Raw genomic sequence first — 20,108 nt, forward strand, 5'->3', positions numbered from 1 at the left:
TTCCAATCTTAAGGCTAGTACCTTACCAAAAACCTTGTACGTTCCATCCAGCAAGGTGACCCCTCGATAATTTCCACATACTGCCTTATCTCCCTTTTTATGTATTGGGTAAATTATACCTAATGTCCAATCCTTGGGTATTTCCTCCTTTGTCCAAACCTCCTTAATCAATTCATAAACAGCCTTTTCTATTCCCTCTCCCCCATATCTCAACAGCTCTGACTCCATTCCATCTTCACCAGGGGCTCTATTATTATTTAATGCATTAATTGCAGCTTTGACCTATTCTAAGTCTGGCTGTTTTACTGATTCCTCTTCCAATTCTCTTTCTTCCCCATCAACATTTATATTTTCCTCCTCTCTATCATCTTCATTATTTCCATTGAGTAACTCATAAAAATACTCCTGCCATCTTCCAAGCACTTTGCTTTTATCACCCAGAAGGTTTCCATCTTTATCCTTGAAGAAAACAGCTCTTGGTTGAAATCCTCTCTTAAGGTCTTTTGTTCTTTCATAGAACTTTCGTACCTCGTTTCTATCCTTCATTTCATCCAGTTCTTCAATTCTCTTTCTTTCAAAAGCTCTTTTCTTATATCTACATATCTTATCTGCTCCTCTTCGTTTCTCTCTATACTCTTCTACTGTTTGTCTTGTTCTCCTTTGAAGCATTCTGTTCCTAGCATCATTCCTCTCTTGGATTAATGTTGAACATTCCTCATCAAACCATTCTGCTCTCTTTACCAATTTCTTCTTTCCCAGGGCACTATCTGCAACTTCACTGATAGTTGTTTTCAGTATCTCCCATTTATCTTTCACTTCTCCTTTCTCCCATAATTCCCTTTATATTTCCAAAGATTCAGCCATTTTCTTTTTGTATTTCTCTTGCAATTCCTCATTTTTTAGACCTTCAATATTGTGCTTTGCCTTTCTTGTTACTTTTTCCGTTCTTGCCAAATCTATTTTTTTTGTCTGTACTTGACTCTTACAAGATAGTGGTCTGTATCTCCATCAGCACCTCTGCAGCTTCTAACATCCATAATATCTGATGCATGTCGACTGTCTATGATAACATGGTCTATTTGATTTCTTGTCACACCATCTGGTGAAATCCAGGTCTCCTTGTGAATGTTTTTCCTAGGATGCCAAGTACTTTTAATTATCATCTGCTTTCCACTCACAAAATCAATCAATCTCAATCCGTTATCATTACTTACTTCATGCAGTCTTTCTTTCCCTACTAAGTGTTTGTACACCTCTTCTCTTCCAATTTTTGCATTTAAATCTCCAAGGATAATTTTCACATCAAGCCTTTGAACTTTATTAATTTCTTCCTCCAATTTAGTATAAAATGCATCTTTCTTCTCATCTTCTGCCTCCTTAGTAGGGGCGTACACACAAAACACAGTTACGTTGAAGAATTTTGCCCTAATTCACACAGAGCACATCCTATCATTGATTGGAGTAAAGTTGATCATGCTTTGCTTTACCGACTTATGTATGAGGAATCCTGTGCCATTACTGCCTGCTTTTTCTCCACTGTACATCAAGATATGTTGTCCAGACATCATCATCCCTTGCCCTTTCCATCTCAGTTCCTGTAGAGCTGCTATTTTCACTCCATACTTATCCATTTCATTCCTTGATTCTTTCAACTTGCCAGGTCTCTTCAATGTCTTAACATTCCACGTTGCTAATATAATATCCTTTTTCCTTCTCTTTAGCCGTTTTTCTCGCCGGTTCGTCACCAAGTTTTCCAGTCCTGCTTTATTCATTCTTAAGGTATCCGTAACAGTTGTTTTTTTACGAGGTAGGGGAGTTAACCCTACGCTCAACCCCCAACCTGGAGGACCAGGGTATCACTCTTAGTCTGGATCATCACCTTAGACCTGTCCGGCTTGGGTGGCCCTACCAGGAGCAGATGCTCCCGCCGGCATAGCTCTAAGGATCATTTGACCACGCAAGCCTCCAATAAACACCCGGCAAAATATATTTTGCCTTCGTCAAGGTGGTGATACATTCGGGCGGAAGATTTTCACTACCGGCATTTGATTCCTTCTTGCCGTATACGCGTAGAACCATCTGAGACGAATCAAACGACACCTCATACGACATGCTATCACCTCGGAATCCAGAGATTAACTGCCAACCGCTTGGCATGGCAAATTTAGTACCTTAAGTTGGAAGTACTATTGCATGCGACGTCATACCGACGTCAGATTCTTGTTACTAGATCATTGGCCCTTCTCCTTTAAAACGAGATACCTATTGAACACTGTCGTCCGACGTGTAGTCTGGAAATTATTTTGATTCGGAAACTTTCATGTTTTTGAAACGACTACCACCCAGAACGATATAAGTACTGCACCTACGTCAAAAAGGAAGCTTGTATCGTAGTTTACATAAATATGTCATAGCTATAGGTCATCTGATAATTTGCGTTACGAATTGAGTGTTACTAAATGTGTGACATGCCTTTGCTCGCAGGACCTAGTGTTTACAGTGCACTATGTCTTCTGGTATAGGCTAGAGCAATTTTGTTACTTTCATAGATCTGTCTCTGTCTTATCCTTGGCTTTGACAATATGAAAGTGACTGAGGTATGAGCTATGCTAGTAATGCCAATTCTTATGCAGCCAGTCCCTGTTATGAATGGTATGATAACGTTGCTCACAGGGTCGGTTGGTGTATGCATTTCAGTGGGCTTGGCAGACTGATATGTAATAGCAACTCTGGCTCGGCGAGGAAAGCAACGGGAAACTACCTCACCCCTCATTTCCCTAGTACGCCTCTTCAGTGATGCCTAGGCCATCTATGACAGCTGATGGCAGAGCTGTTGAGGATCCCACCAGCAGAATCGCTGACGGACTGAACATACATACATACATACATACATACATACATACATACATACATACATACATACATACATACATACATACATACATACATACATACATACATACATACATACATACATACATACATACATACATACATACATACATACATACATACATACATACATACATACATACATACATACATACATACATACATACATACATACATACATACATACATACATACATACATACATACATACATACATACATACATACATACATACATACATACATACATACATACATACATACATACATACATACATACATACATACATACATACATACATACATACATACATACATACATACATACATACATACATACATACATACATACATACATACATACATACATACATACATACATACATACATACATACATACATACATACATACATACATACATACATACATACATACATACATACATACATACATACATACATACATACATACATACATACATACATACATACATACATACATACATACATACATACATACATACATACATACATACATACATACATACATACATACATACATACATACATACATACATACATACATACATACATACATACATACATACATACATACATACATACATACATACATACATACATACATACATACATACATACATACATACATACATACATACATACATACATACATACATACATACATACATACATACATACATACATACATACATACATACATACATACATACATACATACATACATACATACATACATACATACATACATACATACATACATACATACATACATACATACATACATACATACATACATACATACATACATACATACATACATACATACATACATACATACATATGTGTGACGCGATGTTTCCAAGTAAGCGTGAGATGAAGTATTGAAGGATGGCCATGACTGAGAGACATATAGAAGGCTACCTATTTTATCAAAGAGGTCATCATACTCCAGAGAACTGATTTTTTCATTCATGGTATTTTCATAGGCCCTGAGTCATTTTCCCCTTTTTGATGGACTCAGTCCTACCCTTGTCGATTCCAAATTCCATACAGATGTCCCTTAACAACGATTCGTTAGATGCAAATAAATTAATCGTTATACATTTTTCATTTATGTAATGAAAGGTTTATAATAAAGGTTTATTGCAGCCAATGGCCATACGTATATAAATTGTTCTAATCTTTACTATATTAAAGTAAGATCTTTTGTCTTTTGCTACACTTATTGAAGTGGTATCGTTCACATATTTTCCCACATAATTTGCACACGCATTCGTCGCTTGGTTCGTGATATATCTCTTTTACATATAGCTTATGATGAAATCCGTGTATAGCCAGCCTATTGATAGTACTGCCCATGTTCTTCAGTCTCTGCTTGTCATAGCATCCGTCACGTAAAACTCCAGCCAGATTTCTTCTCTTTTGCTTTACCTCAGATTTAGGTGAGCAATGGCTTGAGGTGTCGATGGTACATAAAGATATCTAAGGTCCTCGATGAGGAAAGACTTCTGAGCTAACTCATAAGCTAGTCTAGATGGAGATGTCTTAGAAATACCTAGTATTCTTTTCAGAAGCAGACAATCAACTTAAGATTGTAATAAATAACCTTCTAGCCTACAACAGTGTGAGAATAGATGATGGGGGTATTACTCTCTTCCCCCATCACTCAAACAAACGGTGTGTTACAAGGAGACCCCATTAGTCCTACGCTTTTTAACGTAGCTCCAACAGACATCACAAGAGTAACAGATAATCTATCGACAGTGTTTTGTGCCTACGTAAACTTAGATGCCATGATAATAGGATCAAGAAACAGAGAAGACCTTCAGATCGCGGTAGATAGATTACAGGTATGGGTCGAAACAAACGACTTCCAGGTTAACAAGGACAAGACGGTCTGTATGGTTTTCAGAAAAGGAGTAAGAATAGCAGCGACAGATAGAATTTCATATGCAGAGGTAGACTTGACTACAGTAAATAAGTTTCGTTACCTCGGCATCACTCTACAAACGTCAGGATGTTCGTTCAATGATTTTCCCGAAGGGAAATTTGACAGTATCGTTGATATTGTGATAGTGGTCACAGGCTTCCAATTTTTCGTGGAACACGAACAATTTCACATACATTGACTGGGATTCGAAACCTTAGTGAAGAGCCAGCGACAATGACTCTTGGTGATCCTACTCCAACGTGCGAACATGTACGGTAGGATCATTTTCCAGCCTAAATGCTAGTCTGAATTTGGGGGGTTGACTTTGCCCCTTTTCCATTTTAGAGCGTTGAGGGAATAATGATAGGCCTTCGAGAGTGGCTCAAATACCGGTACGAGTTAATTTAAATCGAATTCTATTACGTTTCGTGAAGCAATGACAAACCAATACCACGCTCTTTCTATACGTCTGTACCGAAGAGGGTATCGAATAAGCATAATCCTTGATACGGCCCACAGGACTGTGTTTGCACGGTTCGAGTCTGTTCTGTTCCGTACATCTCTACTTCGTAGTGAAGCAGTCTATGTATATAAATTGTCTCTGTTATTATCAGCTCATCCTGCATGTGCGATAGAATGCAGTTTTCCTTAACATTACATCCGGTGGGCGTTTTGGCATAAGCAGTGTTGCCGCGTAATACGTATCTATGTTGTATCAAATACAGTAGAGACAATACACGACACTGAGCGAGATATCGAGGGACAGCTATTGGAGCTCACTCTAGCGGATAGACCTGAACGGTACTGATTCTGTCATAAGAGCACGTGTATTTTTGTGTGAAGTTTTTGGTGTTATTTATGCGTTTTCAGTGAGTTGGCATAATTAAATAGTAGCGTGTGTCATTCCTTGATATCTCCTCTCAACATGAGGGGAAAGGTATGTGCTGTATTTGGCTGCAGTAATTACGAAGTAGAGAAAAATGCGCGGTCGTTCTTCAGGTTCCCTCGTGACAAGAACATGTAAGTAATATTGTGTTTGCATATATATTCTTCCAGTGACAGTGATTTTTATAGTACTTCATAATCTTCTGACCTGCTCGACCCATATTTTAACGGGCTTAAAATATAATACGCATATTTTATTGTGTAGTGCAGCAGTTAACCTTCAATACCGATGTGTTGTTGTAGGTGTGAACTGTGGGTTTTGAAATGTCACAGAAGCGATTTGGATAAAGTGTACAAGAAAGAAGGGACGTTACGCTTTTATAAGAATTATAAGATCTGTTCAGATCATTTCCAGGCCAGCGACTTTAAAACTCCTCGACTATACAGCCAAGGGTATGTTACATTTTTACTCTAATTGTACGTAAATATTCCTCAAAACATCACTATCGACAACATTTTCAAACTTTTCTTTCTTTTATCCCTCTTCTCAGATTAAAGCCGAGATTTTATAGATTTTCTTTCTGTTAGTAGGTTTCATGTTAAGAGGAAAATTGTCCAGCTATTAAATGTTAATTCATTGCATCATATGTGTAAGGAATGTGCCGATATTTTTATTGACAAATGTCTTAATGTGATAATACAATGTTTTCAAATGAGGAAAAAAGACAAATCCAACCGTAAGATTTCAGGCAGGTATGCTAAAGCTAAAAAAGTAATGCATAAATGGAAGATCAAGCCATTTCACAGCAGTCCGTTTCACACCTTGTTTATATGTCTAATTTCAGTCTTTGAATAATAACCTTTTAAATAATTCTTCATTCATTTATCCAGAATTGCTTTAGCAACTTCGAAGTTAATATCTCAATACCACTTTCTTTCTAGACGTAATTTATTTATCCATTTCCGTATATACATTTCCATTGATATTTGAATTTAGCGCGATTTGTTCAGGTCAAGTCACTAGGAGCGCCACCGTCGAATTGTCTCCCATTTTAGCAAGGCGAAATCCGTAAGTGTCGTGTATTGTCTCTACTGTATTTGGTTGTATTCATTTTCTACATGTCCCGTCATGAACTCTTCAGCACATGATACAGAATTTTAAAATTTACTGTTTGACAGAAAATCAGGCCTGCTGTCACTTACTTTCGAATATTTTTTCTATAAACGAATGGCAACGCTGATTTGAATGTTATCGTTGTTGTGACTTCTTATTCCGAATGCGGTTTTTAAAATGTAATAATATAGCTTGCCAGTGTATGTCGGAAGATAAACATTTGTTACCAATTTAAACAACGAGTCCAAATAACAGCTGATCGCTTATTCCTGCTGCAATGTTTGAGAAGAGTGACAGATTCTATGATGGAAATTGACACACCATTCAAAGAGGGATATTTGTTATTTCCTCCCCATGGTGTCCTGGGACAATTGAAGGTAATGTAATTGAACGAAAACTCTAATTTCAGTTTTTTCGTTCACCATTTTTTGAGTGCATGGAGAACTTTTATAGTAATACATGCGTCCAGACCCCGTTGTTTTCATATTTTCTTATATCATTAACCTCAAATATTCCCAGTTGGTTGGCATTGTTTGTGCGCCTTTAATTCCGGAGATGGCTTTAAAGGTTAGTCTGGACTAATCTTTCCTATTTTTTTAATATATTTGTTTAAAAGCGCATGACAAAGTACCAAGGGAGAATATTTACAACTTGCTGAAAGATTGTGGGATCAAGGGTAGATTTTTTCAGACAACAAAGGCATTCATGTTGACAGCTGTAGTAAAAGTTGACAGAATAATGGACTTGAGTTCTTGATTTACAGTTTATATGGGTCATTAACTGAAAGACAAAAAATGGTAAGTCAAATGGAAAAAAATTGTGTCTGATTTCCCTATGGAAAAAATCATATCATAAATATCTGTATCTCTCAGTCATGGCCCTCCAACGGTTGCTAATTTCAGATGACCGCCAGCCATAAGACAGCCTGCACGGTTGCTTGGTAACATGCATCCATCCATACTTTACGTCACAGCCTGCACAGTTGCTCGGTTACACTTCCGTCGCACATTTTGTTACATTATTTTGTTACACAAATTTTGGATGATCCCCAGTTTTAAGACACATATTTATGTCAAAAAGTAAATTACTCATGTCAATGCCTTAATGGCAGACTGTGCAGTCTAATGTGTTTCAAGTTGAAAAGGAATGCAGATAATTTTATATGAAAATTGACATTTCCAAGATTGAAGTGAGGTTGCTGGTACCTTAGAAAATGAATGCCTAAAGGAACATGATATCGAAGCATGCAGATCATTTTAAGTACTTGGAATTCTTCTAGAATGGTAATATAGTGAGAGAAGTGAATAAGGATGCAACAAGATACCATAGGCCTACACTGAGTTTGTAACTTAGTGGTGTTAAAGGGTATTTTGTAAGAAATTAGTTTGCAGGTTAACTATCCTACATCGCTCTGTTTGCAGGCTGACTTAACTGTATGGGAGTGATAGCAAGTTGTATTTAGGATAATGGTAGATCTTGCTTATAGGCGCCTTAGGCAAGTTGATAGTTGGTACACAGCAGTTTACCACTGCAAGGTGGTTTTTTTTTTTTGCTGGCAAGTTAGTCACTTTGTATCAACTTGATGTCACCTAATAATAATAATAATAATAATGCATTTTTTGGTGATTATTGCTAGCCTCGTGCGGCCCTCGTAAAGCAAATGTAGGTGGCATCTGCTGTGTATGGGAAACAGAGGATAGTGTTGTGTGTGAATTGCAGGACGATCGGGGGTAGCATAAACGCCTAGTCCCCAAGCAAAGAGAATTGTCTGTTTTAAGATCAGAATTCCTCGAACTGGGCGGTATTCGAACCTCCAACTTTGAGGACTGAAGGCCATGACATTGACCAGTTAGTCATGGAGATGGCCTGTTATCAGTTGTTGGGGATTGATTGTGGAGGGTGTATATTAAAGCATCACAATTGATTTCTTTACAGCATAAGGGGTTAGACTTCGTTTAGGTGTGTGTGTATACATATTCATTAATTTATGGGTACAGGCTTAGACACATCATTTAGATGTTTTTATTGTACTTGTGAGATGATTTTATTTTCCTATATTTATTTTTTTTGTATGGATTTGTGAAGAGTTGTTTCTTACAAATATCTCTTTTGACTGAAAGGATGAATGACATTACTGAACTAGTGCTTGTTTCCATTTTGTGCTGCAATAGAAGATAACTTTGGAAAAATTTTGAAAGTAAGTATTCACTTTTGATAGTACTTAAACTTTCAAAAGAAGAGGTTTCAATTTGTGGGCAAAAATAAAAGGAATATCAGTTCACCCCAAACTAAACTCTTAGGTACTTCAATCTGTCTAGAGTTTTGGCATTCCTGAAAATTTAATATGTTCTAAGATTTCAAGAATAGAAACATTTATAGTAAAACTTCTTATGGTTCAGTAGTTTAGATCACTTATTTATCTTAAGATAAAATCCATCAAAAACGGTGTTGCCAGCTCATTTCTCACTACGTTCCTTTAGATCACTCAATATGTCCTTACGTTCACCCCGTAAGTCCGTACTCAAGTATAAAAATGCATATAAATAAATAATAAAAATAATGGCGGTGGTGATTACAATAACAGTAAATCATCCAATGGACATTCATATATGTAAAATAAAGACAAAAGCCCTCTTAATGAATGTGGAATCTGTAAAGCCATGCATTTAAGGAATTTAAGTAAAAAGAAATTGATTAACTCTTGTTTTTGCATATATTATGAATTGCTTTCTTTAAAAACACAGTTATTCTTCCCACATTAAAACTAACATCACATGCCTTACAAGAAGCATGGCAGTTCAGTTATCTTTTGGATCTGCTATAATTTATGCTATCTTGCTACATGCTTCCCTAAATTTATTTTTGGCTTTTCTTCTGTTTTTTCAGCCCCCTCACACACACCTACTACCGTAATTGTAGTTTTGTATTTAAAAAAACTTAAATGCAGATTAAAACTACACCACATGACCTATTTATCATGCTATATAGTATCAGGGCTAACTGAATGTACCGCAAGAAGAAATGAAGATATTAACCAAGAACACATCTTTGGATATGTTGATATCATTCCTACCTAGTTATCTACACAAACAGAGATGTTTGGCCTTTTACTGTGGAATATAATTAGTTTTTATTTCATTATTGTTGGTCTTATTATTCGGGTAAATAGTCCCTATGTTATGAGGTACATTCAGAAATTCATCCCTATTTTATTAGGAAAAGAGCCATTTGTGAACTACGCATAGGGGTAGGTCCCTACCATTGGCGTCACTGACCCAAAATTGTTAAAATTCCATCCGTTATCTGTTTGGTTGATGTGTAAGTCTGTAGCATTTTAGCAGCGACAAGACGTGTTCATATTATTACACATTTAATTGTTGCTTTTTTTTTTTTTTTTTACAGTTGGCTTTACATTGCACCGACACAGATAGGTCTAATGGCGACGATGGTATAGGAAAGGCCTGGGAGTGGGAACGAAGCGACCGTGGCCTTAATTAAGGTACAGCCCCCAGCATTTGCCTGATGTGAAAATGGGAAACCACGGAAAACCATCTTCAGGGCTGCCGACAGTGGGGTAAGAACCCACTATCTCCTGGATGCAAGTTCACAGCTGCACGCTCCTAACCGTACGGCCAACTTACCCGGTGTTGCATATTTGGGATAATAGGATACAAAAGCAATACAAACTACACACTAGTGTAACTAATCATCCTTATAATCAGAAATGTAATGTGCTGGATAACTGCTTTTATTACATTAGCAGCATGCATTATCATGCAATAGCAACACTAGGTGTCATCCCGGTTGGTTTCCTTGCATTGCGGCCGCAAGGTGTCCGTGACCAGTGACTGTTACGTTTCTGGGAATTAACTCCCTGTATATGGTACACTCCTTGTCTCATCGGATGCTTCATATGACCTTTTCCTTTGGATGGGCAGCTCTTGAATGTGAGCTCCCCCCCCCCTCCCCCCCACACACACTTATTTTAGGGCTCATTTATTCCTTTAATTTATTAATGTTCACATAAAGGGACCATTTCTCGTCACCTGTAATTGATGCTATTCATGAGCTAACTCATAATACTCAGAAATGTAAAAATGGTCACATGTTGAGCTTTCTACTAGCTTAACATTACAAGTTATAATAAAGTAGAGTAAAAACATAATTACCCAACAACAGTCGCTACAACAAGAGTACAAAACAATTCCATGGAAAGCAAATATTACAAGAAGTAGTATTAGCATTTTCTCCGGTGCAAATCATTCAAGCTGCCTTAGCTGCTTATACTAATGTGTTAAAGTTGAGCAGAATATGTCTGACATATTTGCCTTTGCCACTTGGCACTCCATTTTCGATTGTTCTTCGAATAAACCTTCTTCAGAGCAGCACAGTTTAAAGCATATCCACGAGCACAACAGTCTCTCCCATTCAGAAATAGTTTTCAACAAGAGGCTGGTATAACCTAAAATACCCCCATTTATTACTCCAAGTGTTGGTCTAGTAGTGTAATACTTCAGTTCAAAAGAGTCCTACATATGGCTTTTAACTCTCCTGATAAGTAATCTCACAGTTTTAATATTATTTTCTGTATTGATCTTGAAATGAATTCCTTAAATTGAAAAGCAATATCATCATCATCATCATTTGTTTTCAAAATCATTTTGTTACTGTAATAGCTAAATTTTTTAGGACCTTTTTTCTAAATTTAGTATGTAGTTTAATGTGTTTGAAAGGCTGCTTTATCACTAGAGATGAGAATTATAAGCACTGAAAACAGTTAAAGTAGGCAGGCATATAGGCTCTTAAATTAAGCCAAAATAGGCATTTAAATAGGCACTAACGTGTAAAATAGGCAACAAAATAGGTATGAAAAAATTACTTATAATTTAATAACACACTCAATTATTATAAAAGGAATTTACAAGCAACGTTTCAATGTTTTCTGGTAACAATCTTGTTCTCTCATGCATAATGTTTTTGTACTGAGAGAAAGATCTCCCAACATCACATGAAGTGATTGAACAAAACATCAATGAAGTCACTTCATCTGGTTTTATTTCACTGACAGCGGCTGCTTTCCCAGAGGTTCGGTCAAAACTTCCCCTGACTTCTTCCACAATCCTAAATGACTCCACCAGGGGCATGCCACTCTTCTCCAACTTGGTGATTGCTCACGGCAGCTTGTTAAAAATTTGAAGTGCTCCGGTTTATGCAGGGGCATATTAGCTCCCAACATTGCAGTGCATAAGTCTGAAGGAAATGGTTGTTGGTCGCTGCCCAAAATGGACTGGTATAAAGGCTGCGTTGATACAGATTTCTGTACTTGTACTGTATAGGATGCATCGCAGTATTTGTAAGTTGATCTGTGTGGTTTTCTTCTCACATTTGATCTGAAAAATAATGAAATTGACATATATATTACATTGTCCATATATCTTAAAGTTCTACATTTGGGCTAATTGGCAATAATGCTTAGTTCATATCATGCATTTGTTTAATAAAATAATACTATTAGAGATGGTGTTTCTAGAAGTACAAAACTTTAAAGTAGGAAGAAGGGAATTAGTAATTTACATGGAAATACGTCCTCAAGGATTTTCGTTATAATTTGGCAGTATCGTGTCGAGTTCACCGGGTGAAAAATATAATAAAGACGTGAAACGATACCAGAGTAGCGTAGAGGGGAGATCTGTTCTTTATGCTTGCCAAGGACCCACCAAGCTGGTCCTAGCAGTATTCTTACTTATATAGAAGAATGAAAACGGAGGCACTATAAATCTCAGATTTGTGAACATTTTATTTGTTTCTATTCGCCGGCTTTGGTCAGCCGGGTCAGCTGTTATGAAGACTGTTTTCTGTTGCCTGCAATAGTTCTTGCATAATATGTGCCCACAAGGCCGCCACACCTCGTTGAAAATTAAAAGCCGCGTAATTTGAAATTGTTGTGACATGCGCCCATAACCTTATTTTACAGGGAGAGTTGGCCCTGCAGTTAGGGGCAAGCAGCTGTGAGCTTGCATCCGGGAGATAGTGGGTTCGAATCCCACTGTCGGCAGCCCTGAAGATGGTTTTCCGTGGTTTCCCTTTTTTGCACCTTAATTAAGGCCACGGCTGCTTCCTTCCCACTTCTAGCTCTTTCCTATCCCATCATCGCCATAAGACCTGTCTGTGTCGGTGCGACATAAAGCCACTAACCATATTTTTTGTCACAATTTAGCAAGACTTTAGAGGGGATGCTAGAGGCTTGTTAACTTGGGAGCTTAAACCCCTCCCAAGCACAATGGTTACTAACCGGACCTCACCAACGGTCTTTTTGCTGGCCTGGTCTTGTAAAGATAGTCCTGGCAACCTTGTAAAACACACTGTGGCATAGTCCTAGCCGGGCTATATTGGATCTGCAACCTGTGTTTCGCGAAGGCTTAGTGGAAGTGTAATAGAATTCACGATTTTAAAGGGAGTTTTAAAATTTGCATTTCAGTTGTAAATCTCTATTTTCACAGGAAATGAATCACAGTTCAAAATACCGATTTATTTTCATCAATTCTGTGACGAGATCGCCAGCGTTCTAACTCCTCGTTCAGTAATTTAATGATTATTTACATTTTAGCAATATAAATTATTGAAAGTTCACGACTAATACAGCATTGCAAGAAAACAACTTGCCATACTACATAAATTAATAGACCTATAATGCTACAATGAAATGAGATCATGGTTCTCAATCACAAAAGAGATAAAAGGAACAAACGAACTTACCTGCTTACAGCAAGCTCGACATACTACCCTACCATCCATAGGAAAATGGGATCCCTGTGATCCACTGCTTCAGCCAGTAGGACTTCGACGATTTTTCTTTGGGCATTGCCGCAAACACACTTCGTCTTCTTCTTCCAGTTCACAGTAAATCACAACACGTTCTGAACGTAAAGCGTATGCGTACAACAGTTCGCATCGAAAGGGAGGTACAGGGCATATGGGTTGTGCAACAGTTCGACGTTGACTAGTCCTCGCAGGTGTCTTAGGAGGTTGGAGGGGTTGAAGGCTTCGAGCTCAAATTGTTCCTTCTTTCTCCTGATGGAAATTTCCCTAGACTATTTCTGATGACTTCTGAGAATTCCCATTTTTGTTTGTGGGGTAAACAGATATTGAGAAAAGAGAAGATAATTCTGTCGAGCACACTAGCTACAATATAATGCACTGGAAGAAAATCAGCTTTTTAATTATCCAGTCAAAAGGCATCAAATAGGCAATTATACTATAAATAGGCACAAACCCCTGAAATAGGCATTTATAGGCACAATAAAACCAACGAAATATAGCTAAAATGACACTAAAATGGATTTATCTCTCAAAAGCCTACGTTTCTGAATACAGGAATAAAATAGGCAAATTCCCGTCTCTATTTACCACCCTAGAGATAATATTCTGATTCTTCCAGGTATTGCTTTTTAAGCTCAAGATGCCATCCTGGTACATCCTCGTAGACAAGGCTGTGATCTTTCGCCCTTATTGTTCATAGTTTACATGGATCTCTTACTAAAAGGTATAAAATGCCAGGGATGAATTTGGTTGGTGGAAATTTAGTTCTGTCAGCTACCTCAGTAAGGTCTCTAGCCATCACCCTAAACAGAAACAGGTGATCGATCATGAGGTAGCAATTTGAGTGGGCTAATAGGTTGTGTCAGCCACATCTGTACCAAAGCAAAGTGCAGCATCTTTTCTCAGATTTACTAGCTAAAACAGATACCAGTAGACTAAAAATTAGATCAAGAGGGCTGTCGAGTTCTCTTAACAATCTGAGACCGAGTGAGGTGGCCCTGCAGATACGGTAGTGCAGCTGTGAGCTTGCATTTGGGAGATAGTGGGTTCGAACCCTCTGTCGGCAGCCCAAAGATGTCTTTCTGTGGTTTTCTATTTTCACACCAGGCAAATGCTGGGGATGTGCTGTAATTAAAGCCATGGCTGCTTTCCCACTCCTAGTCCTTTCCTATCCCATCATAGCCCTAAGACTTGTCTGTGTCAGTGTGACGTAAAGCAAATAAAAAGAGCAGTCTGAGAAGAGGCAGGAGAGAAAGACATTCCTTCCATACAAGTGATTACGGGCAGGACTGGCAAGGTTTTAAAGTGTCACATTTTCAAGAATGACTTTACAACAACAAAGGATCTTCTGTCCAGCGCAGATATGTACTGTATTCCTTGAGCATTAACTTCACGCCGAAGGAACATAAGCATCATTGCGGTCTCATCCAAACAGACGAATCTACAGTAGCAGAGTATACTATCTCTTTCCTCAACCATAAATTGAAATTTGAGAAAAACCATGGTTTTGGCTACTACCTTGCAGTATCATGCTGGTGTCTACTGGGAGGCTATGAAGATATTGAAACAGGAAGAGGGTCTGCAGATTAGCAGAGTTCAGCAACCATTGCTCTCCGCTGGACGACAGAAGAGTGAAAGATAGGTAGGGCAGTGCTGGTGCCACCAACTAGCCTTCTTACTGTTATAAAAGTACGAGCGCCTCCCAGCTTTGTTCATTTAGTCTTGACAAGGGCTATTGTAGTGTAGTTGAAACACTGACATGCTTAATATGTCAACGTGGTTTAATATCTTGGAAAAGCATTGTTTGTCATTATCCTCTTCACTGATGAATCAAGCATTCATCTGCAGATAACTCATCAAAAGGTAGAAAATGCATAGACGACCTGGTAAGCATTATACTGCTGCACTGTCTTAGCAGGAACGGTTTATGAAGGATGTCCTGACATGAAATGGGGTTGGATCAACTCTCATGGTCCCACTGAGAATGTGCTCTTTGAAAATGAACACTAAATATTATTTCATGAAGGAGGTTCTTCAACTTGTCATACCTTTTGTTTCTCATGTTTGTAACTTGTTTATTTTCATGCATAATACCTGGCCATATGCTGCTTGATGTGTATCACTGCAAAGTATTGTGTATCATCACTTCTGATCTGGTTCCCATAATATTTCCTGACCTCAGGCTCATTGATAATTTTTTCACATCCTTGCTATGATGCAGGCTTAAAGACCTGAATAGAGTGAAAACTGTTATTGGCTCAGAGGCTGGTATTACTGCTCTTGAGTGTTCCAAGTTTTCAAATGCTGCTCTGTTTAATTACAGTGGACAACATTGCATCAAAATGGCTAAATAGGAAAACAATTCCATGACTATCAAAAAGAACTAATGCACAGCTTCTATTCATTCACATTTTAATGGGACTCTTTTGGTTAAAATTATACTTTTATCTAAAAGGATATAACACATATTTTCATGTTTAATATAATTTTTGAACATAAGTGTGCATTTCTCATAATTAGTATCATCATCTTTTGATTGTCAGTGTTTGTAAGAATGTTGTAGTTTTAATTAATGAATTATGATTTGCCAGTTTCCTAATTTTGCATTAGTAAAGAGTTTCGGTATTTCTTTATGGTTAATGTGTTGCAATATTTTTGTTTTAGAAATCCTGGCATAAAAGATACTGTCAGCTATTTAAACCAAGCAAGCATGGAATTGAAAGACTGGAAGTATTTGATAATGAGTTGGAAGTTGGGAAGAATTCAAATGAACATTCCAAAATTATTACATTGGAGAACTGCATTAAAATCACTCCTGATGCCCAGAGACATCACCAAAATGTATTCACTGTAAGTGTTCTTAGTTGGTACTTGACTAACCCCATCAAAATTTGATAGATGGGTTTTTGAAAAATGTTGTAGAAATTAACAGCATAGTTATAAATGTGGACAGAATTATTCATATTTTTCTGTAAATAGTGAATAATACATTTCAAATTCATTGCACTGAAGGACTCTTTTAAAAACCTTTATATTGTCGTTGCGCCTGTGAAGAGCACTGTGTGGAATATTTCAGTTTAGAACTATGGCCAGTAAGGTTTTGTCACCTACGGTTCAATATTGTCCTAGTTATCTCAAAGAATTCCCATTCTTAATGATATATGTCCTACAGGTCAGTATTTTTCTGACATGATTATCACATAGCGGTTCTTGCACTCACGGCGATGATATGCTATATTGAGAGTAGCATGACCTTTAAGTACTGTTTGTACGTTCAGATTATTGAAGGTTGCACTCTAGACATTGCAGCATATAATTTCATAAGTAAATAACTTATTGACTGGGGAAGATAGATATCAGCATGATTTAAACTTTGTCCTTGCAGTTTGTTAAATCATCATCCAAAAAGCATGATCAGAAAATTGTCATCTTTTAAATGAAATAGGAAGAGTTTTGTCTGATGGTGTTAGATCAATCCTTGAAATCAGAGTCTTTGACTTATCTTTTACCCGTAATGATGTCCAAATCTAGGCTGTTGCCATACATATTCCATACCGTTAACTGTGTCTCGTTTAAAAGGCCTTGAGAAGCAATTCAATTTCTGGGTATGAAGCTACAATGAACAAATAATATTGTAGTTTGTGTCACATAAGGATACACATGCTGGAAAATGCATTAAATGGGGATACCTTTCTTGCTTTATTATGGTCCGCATTGCAAATAAACTAGGATTGGATCCATGTACTTCTATGTATCACAGTAAGATGTTCCTCAGCTGCCCATTAAGTATTTGGAACCTTCAAAACCACAGATAGCTTCACATTATATGATAAGCTATCATATAACACATCTCTATTCTCTGGACCACCTTTTGAACAGACTAAAGCGGAGGTACGTCATTGCCTCGTCACACTCGCTGTTGTTGCCAAATGAACCGCCGCGCGATTCAAAGTTGTACTCCAGCAGTATTTATTTATTTTAATTTTTTAGCCAACATAGGACTACTTAGTCAGGTTTATGGAGGTTTTTCTTCTTTTTGTTTGCACTATAATACAGCACAGCTCACGGATTGTACCTCGAGTACATTTAAAAGAATTAATGCATTAACATATGTGTGTTAGAATCCCATACATTCTTTTAACGGCTTACATATTTAAACAATTAATGTACTGAATTACATTTTTAATGCACTAACTACAATTTCATGCTTAAAGCATTGCTAACAAATTATTTTGACATAACACAGTAAGCATTATATTCATCAAATTATTATTATTATTATTATTATTATTATTATTATTATTATTATTATTATTTTCTCTCTCTCTCTACATATATATATATATATATATATATATATATATATATATATATATATATATAAAAGATTATTGTATCATTTATCATTCACTTTATATAAATATATAGCCTGATTCCATTCAAAGTAATCCATTCCAAGTATTTGAAATGAGCCTGCCGGAGATGTCTGTCATGCTACTCATGAGCGATTGATGAATAAGCAAGAGAAGTGATGATTATGTACTCGTACTGGAATTAACTTGAAACTGACAGGGGAAGTTGGGGATCCAGGCGAAAACGTGTTCCACCTCCGCTTTGTCCAGCACAATTTCAATAAATTATTACAAATATATTTTTATAAAAAATATTACATATTATTATTATTATTATCATCATCATCATCATCATCATCATACAGGAGGTTTGAGCGTCAGCTTACCTTGTGCCACAGTAATTAATCTGTATCGCTATCGAGTGGCTGCACACCCAAGTTGGAAGCAGAGTCGGGTCAGTACACAACGTATCATCACCGGAGCTGGAGCTGTCATCATTGAGATTTATCACAATCTTGTCGTGAAGACGTTCCATGAGGCCATCAGTTTCCCACATGCGATTCTCCGTCTGTTTCACGTGTTCTACATAATTTCGCGTTTGCCCATGTCTCATCTGTGTACACTACAGCTTTTCCCTTGGCCCTTTGTGAATACTGCGTAAATACCTATGACGCCAAGCAACAATGTCTTCCCTGTCATTTAACAATGATTCTCTCCTTTACTTTATATAGTTTAGTTTAGTTTAGTAATGTTTTATTTTACCTGGCAAGATTAAGGCCTTCAGGCCTTCTCTTCCATCTAACCAGGAACTGAAATATGTATATTGTATTACAATAACTACGTCTAATACAAATTAAATTAATAAAAATACAAGAATGGTGAGATTACATTAAGATGAAATGAATTAAGATTAAATTAATAAATTAAGATTAAGTTAAGATTAAATTAAGATTAAATAAATCAGACATAAAAAGGGATAAATTCTTAAAACTAATATCCTACATGTAAAAAAAAAAAGGCAGTACATAACATTTGATTTTAAAGACAAATCGGATAAAAATTTTAGACTCTCTACCAGGACATCCATAACAATAGAATGGTTGTAAGTAGCAGCATCAAGTTTACAGATGATCCTTACTGGTGCATAAAATGTCTCCAAAGTGCTTCCTTGAAAGTGTGAATAGCGCTTAACCCCCTGATATTTTCGGGAAGGAGGTTCCACTCACGGCAGGCAATTACTGTGAATGATTTATCATAGATGGCAGTTCTGTGGGTAGGTAAAGCAAGGATGGAATTATTAGTGGATCTGGTGTTAAGACTGTGATAAGAGGATAAGTATTTGAAATATGAAGTAAGGTAAAATGGTTGTGAAGAATGAAGGATTTTATGGAGATGGCATAGGGAATGCACAGTGCGACGGATCTCTAGTCGGGGCCAAGATAGATGGTTATATGAAGGAGTTACGTGGTCATAGTACCGTAGGTTACAGACGTATCTCACACAAGCATTTTGACCACGTTGTAATCTGCTCAATAACTTGCCTCGAGCGTCTCTATAAATCGCGTCACAATAGTCGAAATGAGGGAAAACCAGACTTTCTACCAACATTTTTTTTAGTTTTTCAGGAAATAAGTATTTATACCCGCGCAGCATGTGCAATGCAGAGAATATTTTCTGGGTGATGTTCGTGATATGCGTTTTCCATGACATGTCATCATCAAAAGTAATGCCTAGGACTTTTACTGATGATGTGAATGGTATGTTAGTATTACACAACCTTATAGATGGAATCTCTGGTCGACTTAAACCCCATATATAAAAGTAGTCTCCGCGTGGTTGTTTTAGAGAACTTTGGAAGTTCCTTGTCCTCATTTGTCCAGCTCCATGGCTAAATGGTTAGTGTGCTGGCCTTTGGTCACAGGGGTCTTGGGTTCGATTTCCGGCAGGGTCGAGAATTTTAACCATAATTGGTTAATTTCGCAGGCACGGGGGCTGGGTGTATGTGTTGTCTTCATCATTTCATCCTCATCACGACGCGCAGGTCGCCTACGGGAGTCAAATCAAAAGACCTCGGC

General features: G+C 37.2%; 1 protein-coding gene across 1 annotated transcript in view; it reads left to right on the top strand.

Moving 5' to 3' along the window:
* The first annotated feature begins 6,855 nt into the window (after positions 1-6,855).
* The window catches only part of Dok (docking protein homolog), a 61,372-nt gene continuing 48,119 nt past the window's right edge, over positions 6,856-20,108 (top strand). The window contains exons 1-2 of the mRNA XM_067138856.2: positions 6,856-7,239; positions 16,346-16,531. Of these exons, the coding sequence (XP_066994957.2) occupies positions 7,165-7,239; positions 16,346-16,531 (261 nt within the window). The 5' untranslated portion in view covers positions 6,856-7,164. The remainder of the gene's footprint in view (positions 7,240-16,345; positions 16,532-20,108) is intronic.

Source organism: Anabrus simplex, chromosome 1, assembly GCF_040414725.1.
Source record: "Anabrus simplex isolate iqAnaSimp1 chromosome 1, ASM4041472v1, whole genome shotgun sequence".
Lineage (NCBI taxonomy): Eukaryota > Metazoa > Arthropoda > Insecta > Orthoptera > Tettigoniidae > Anabrus > Anabrus simplex.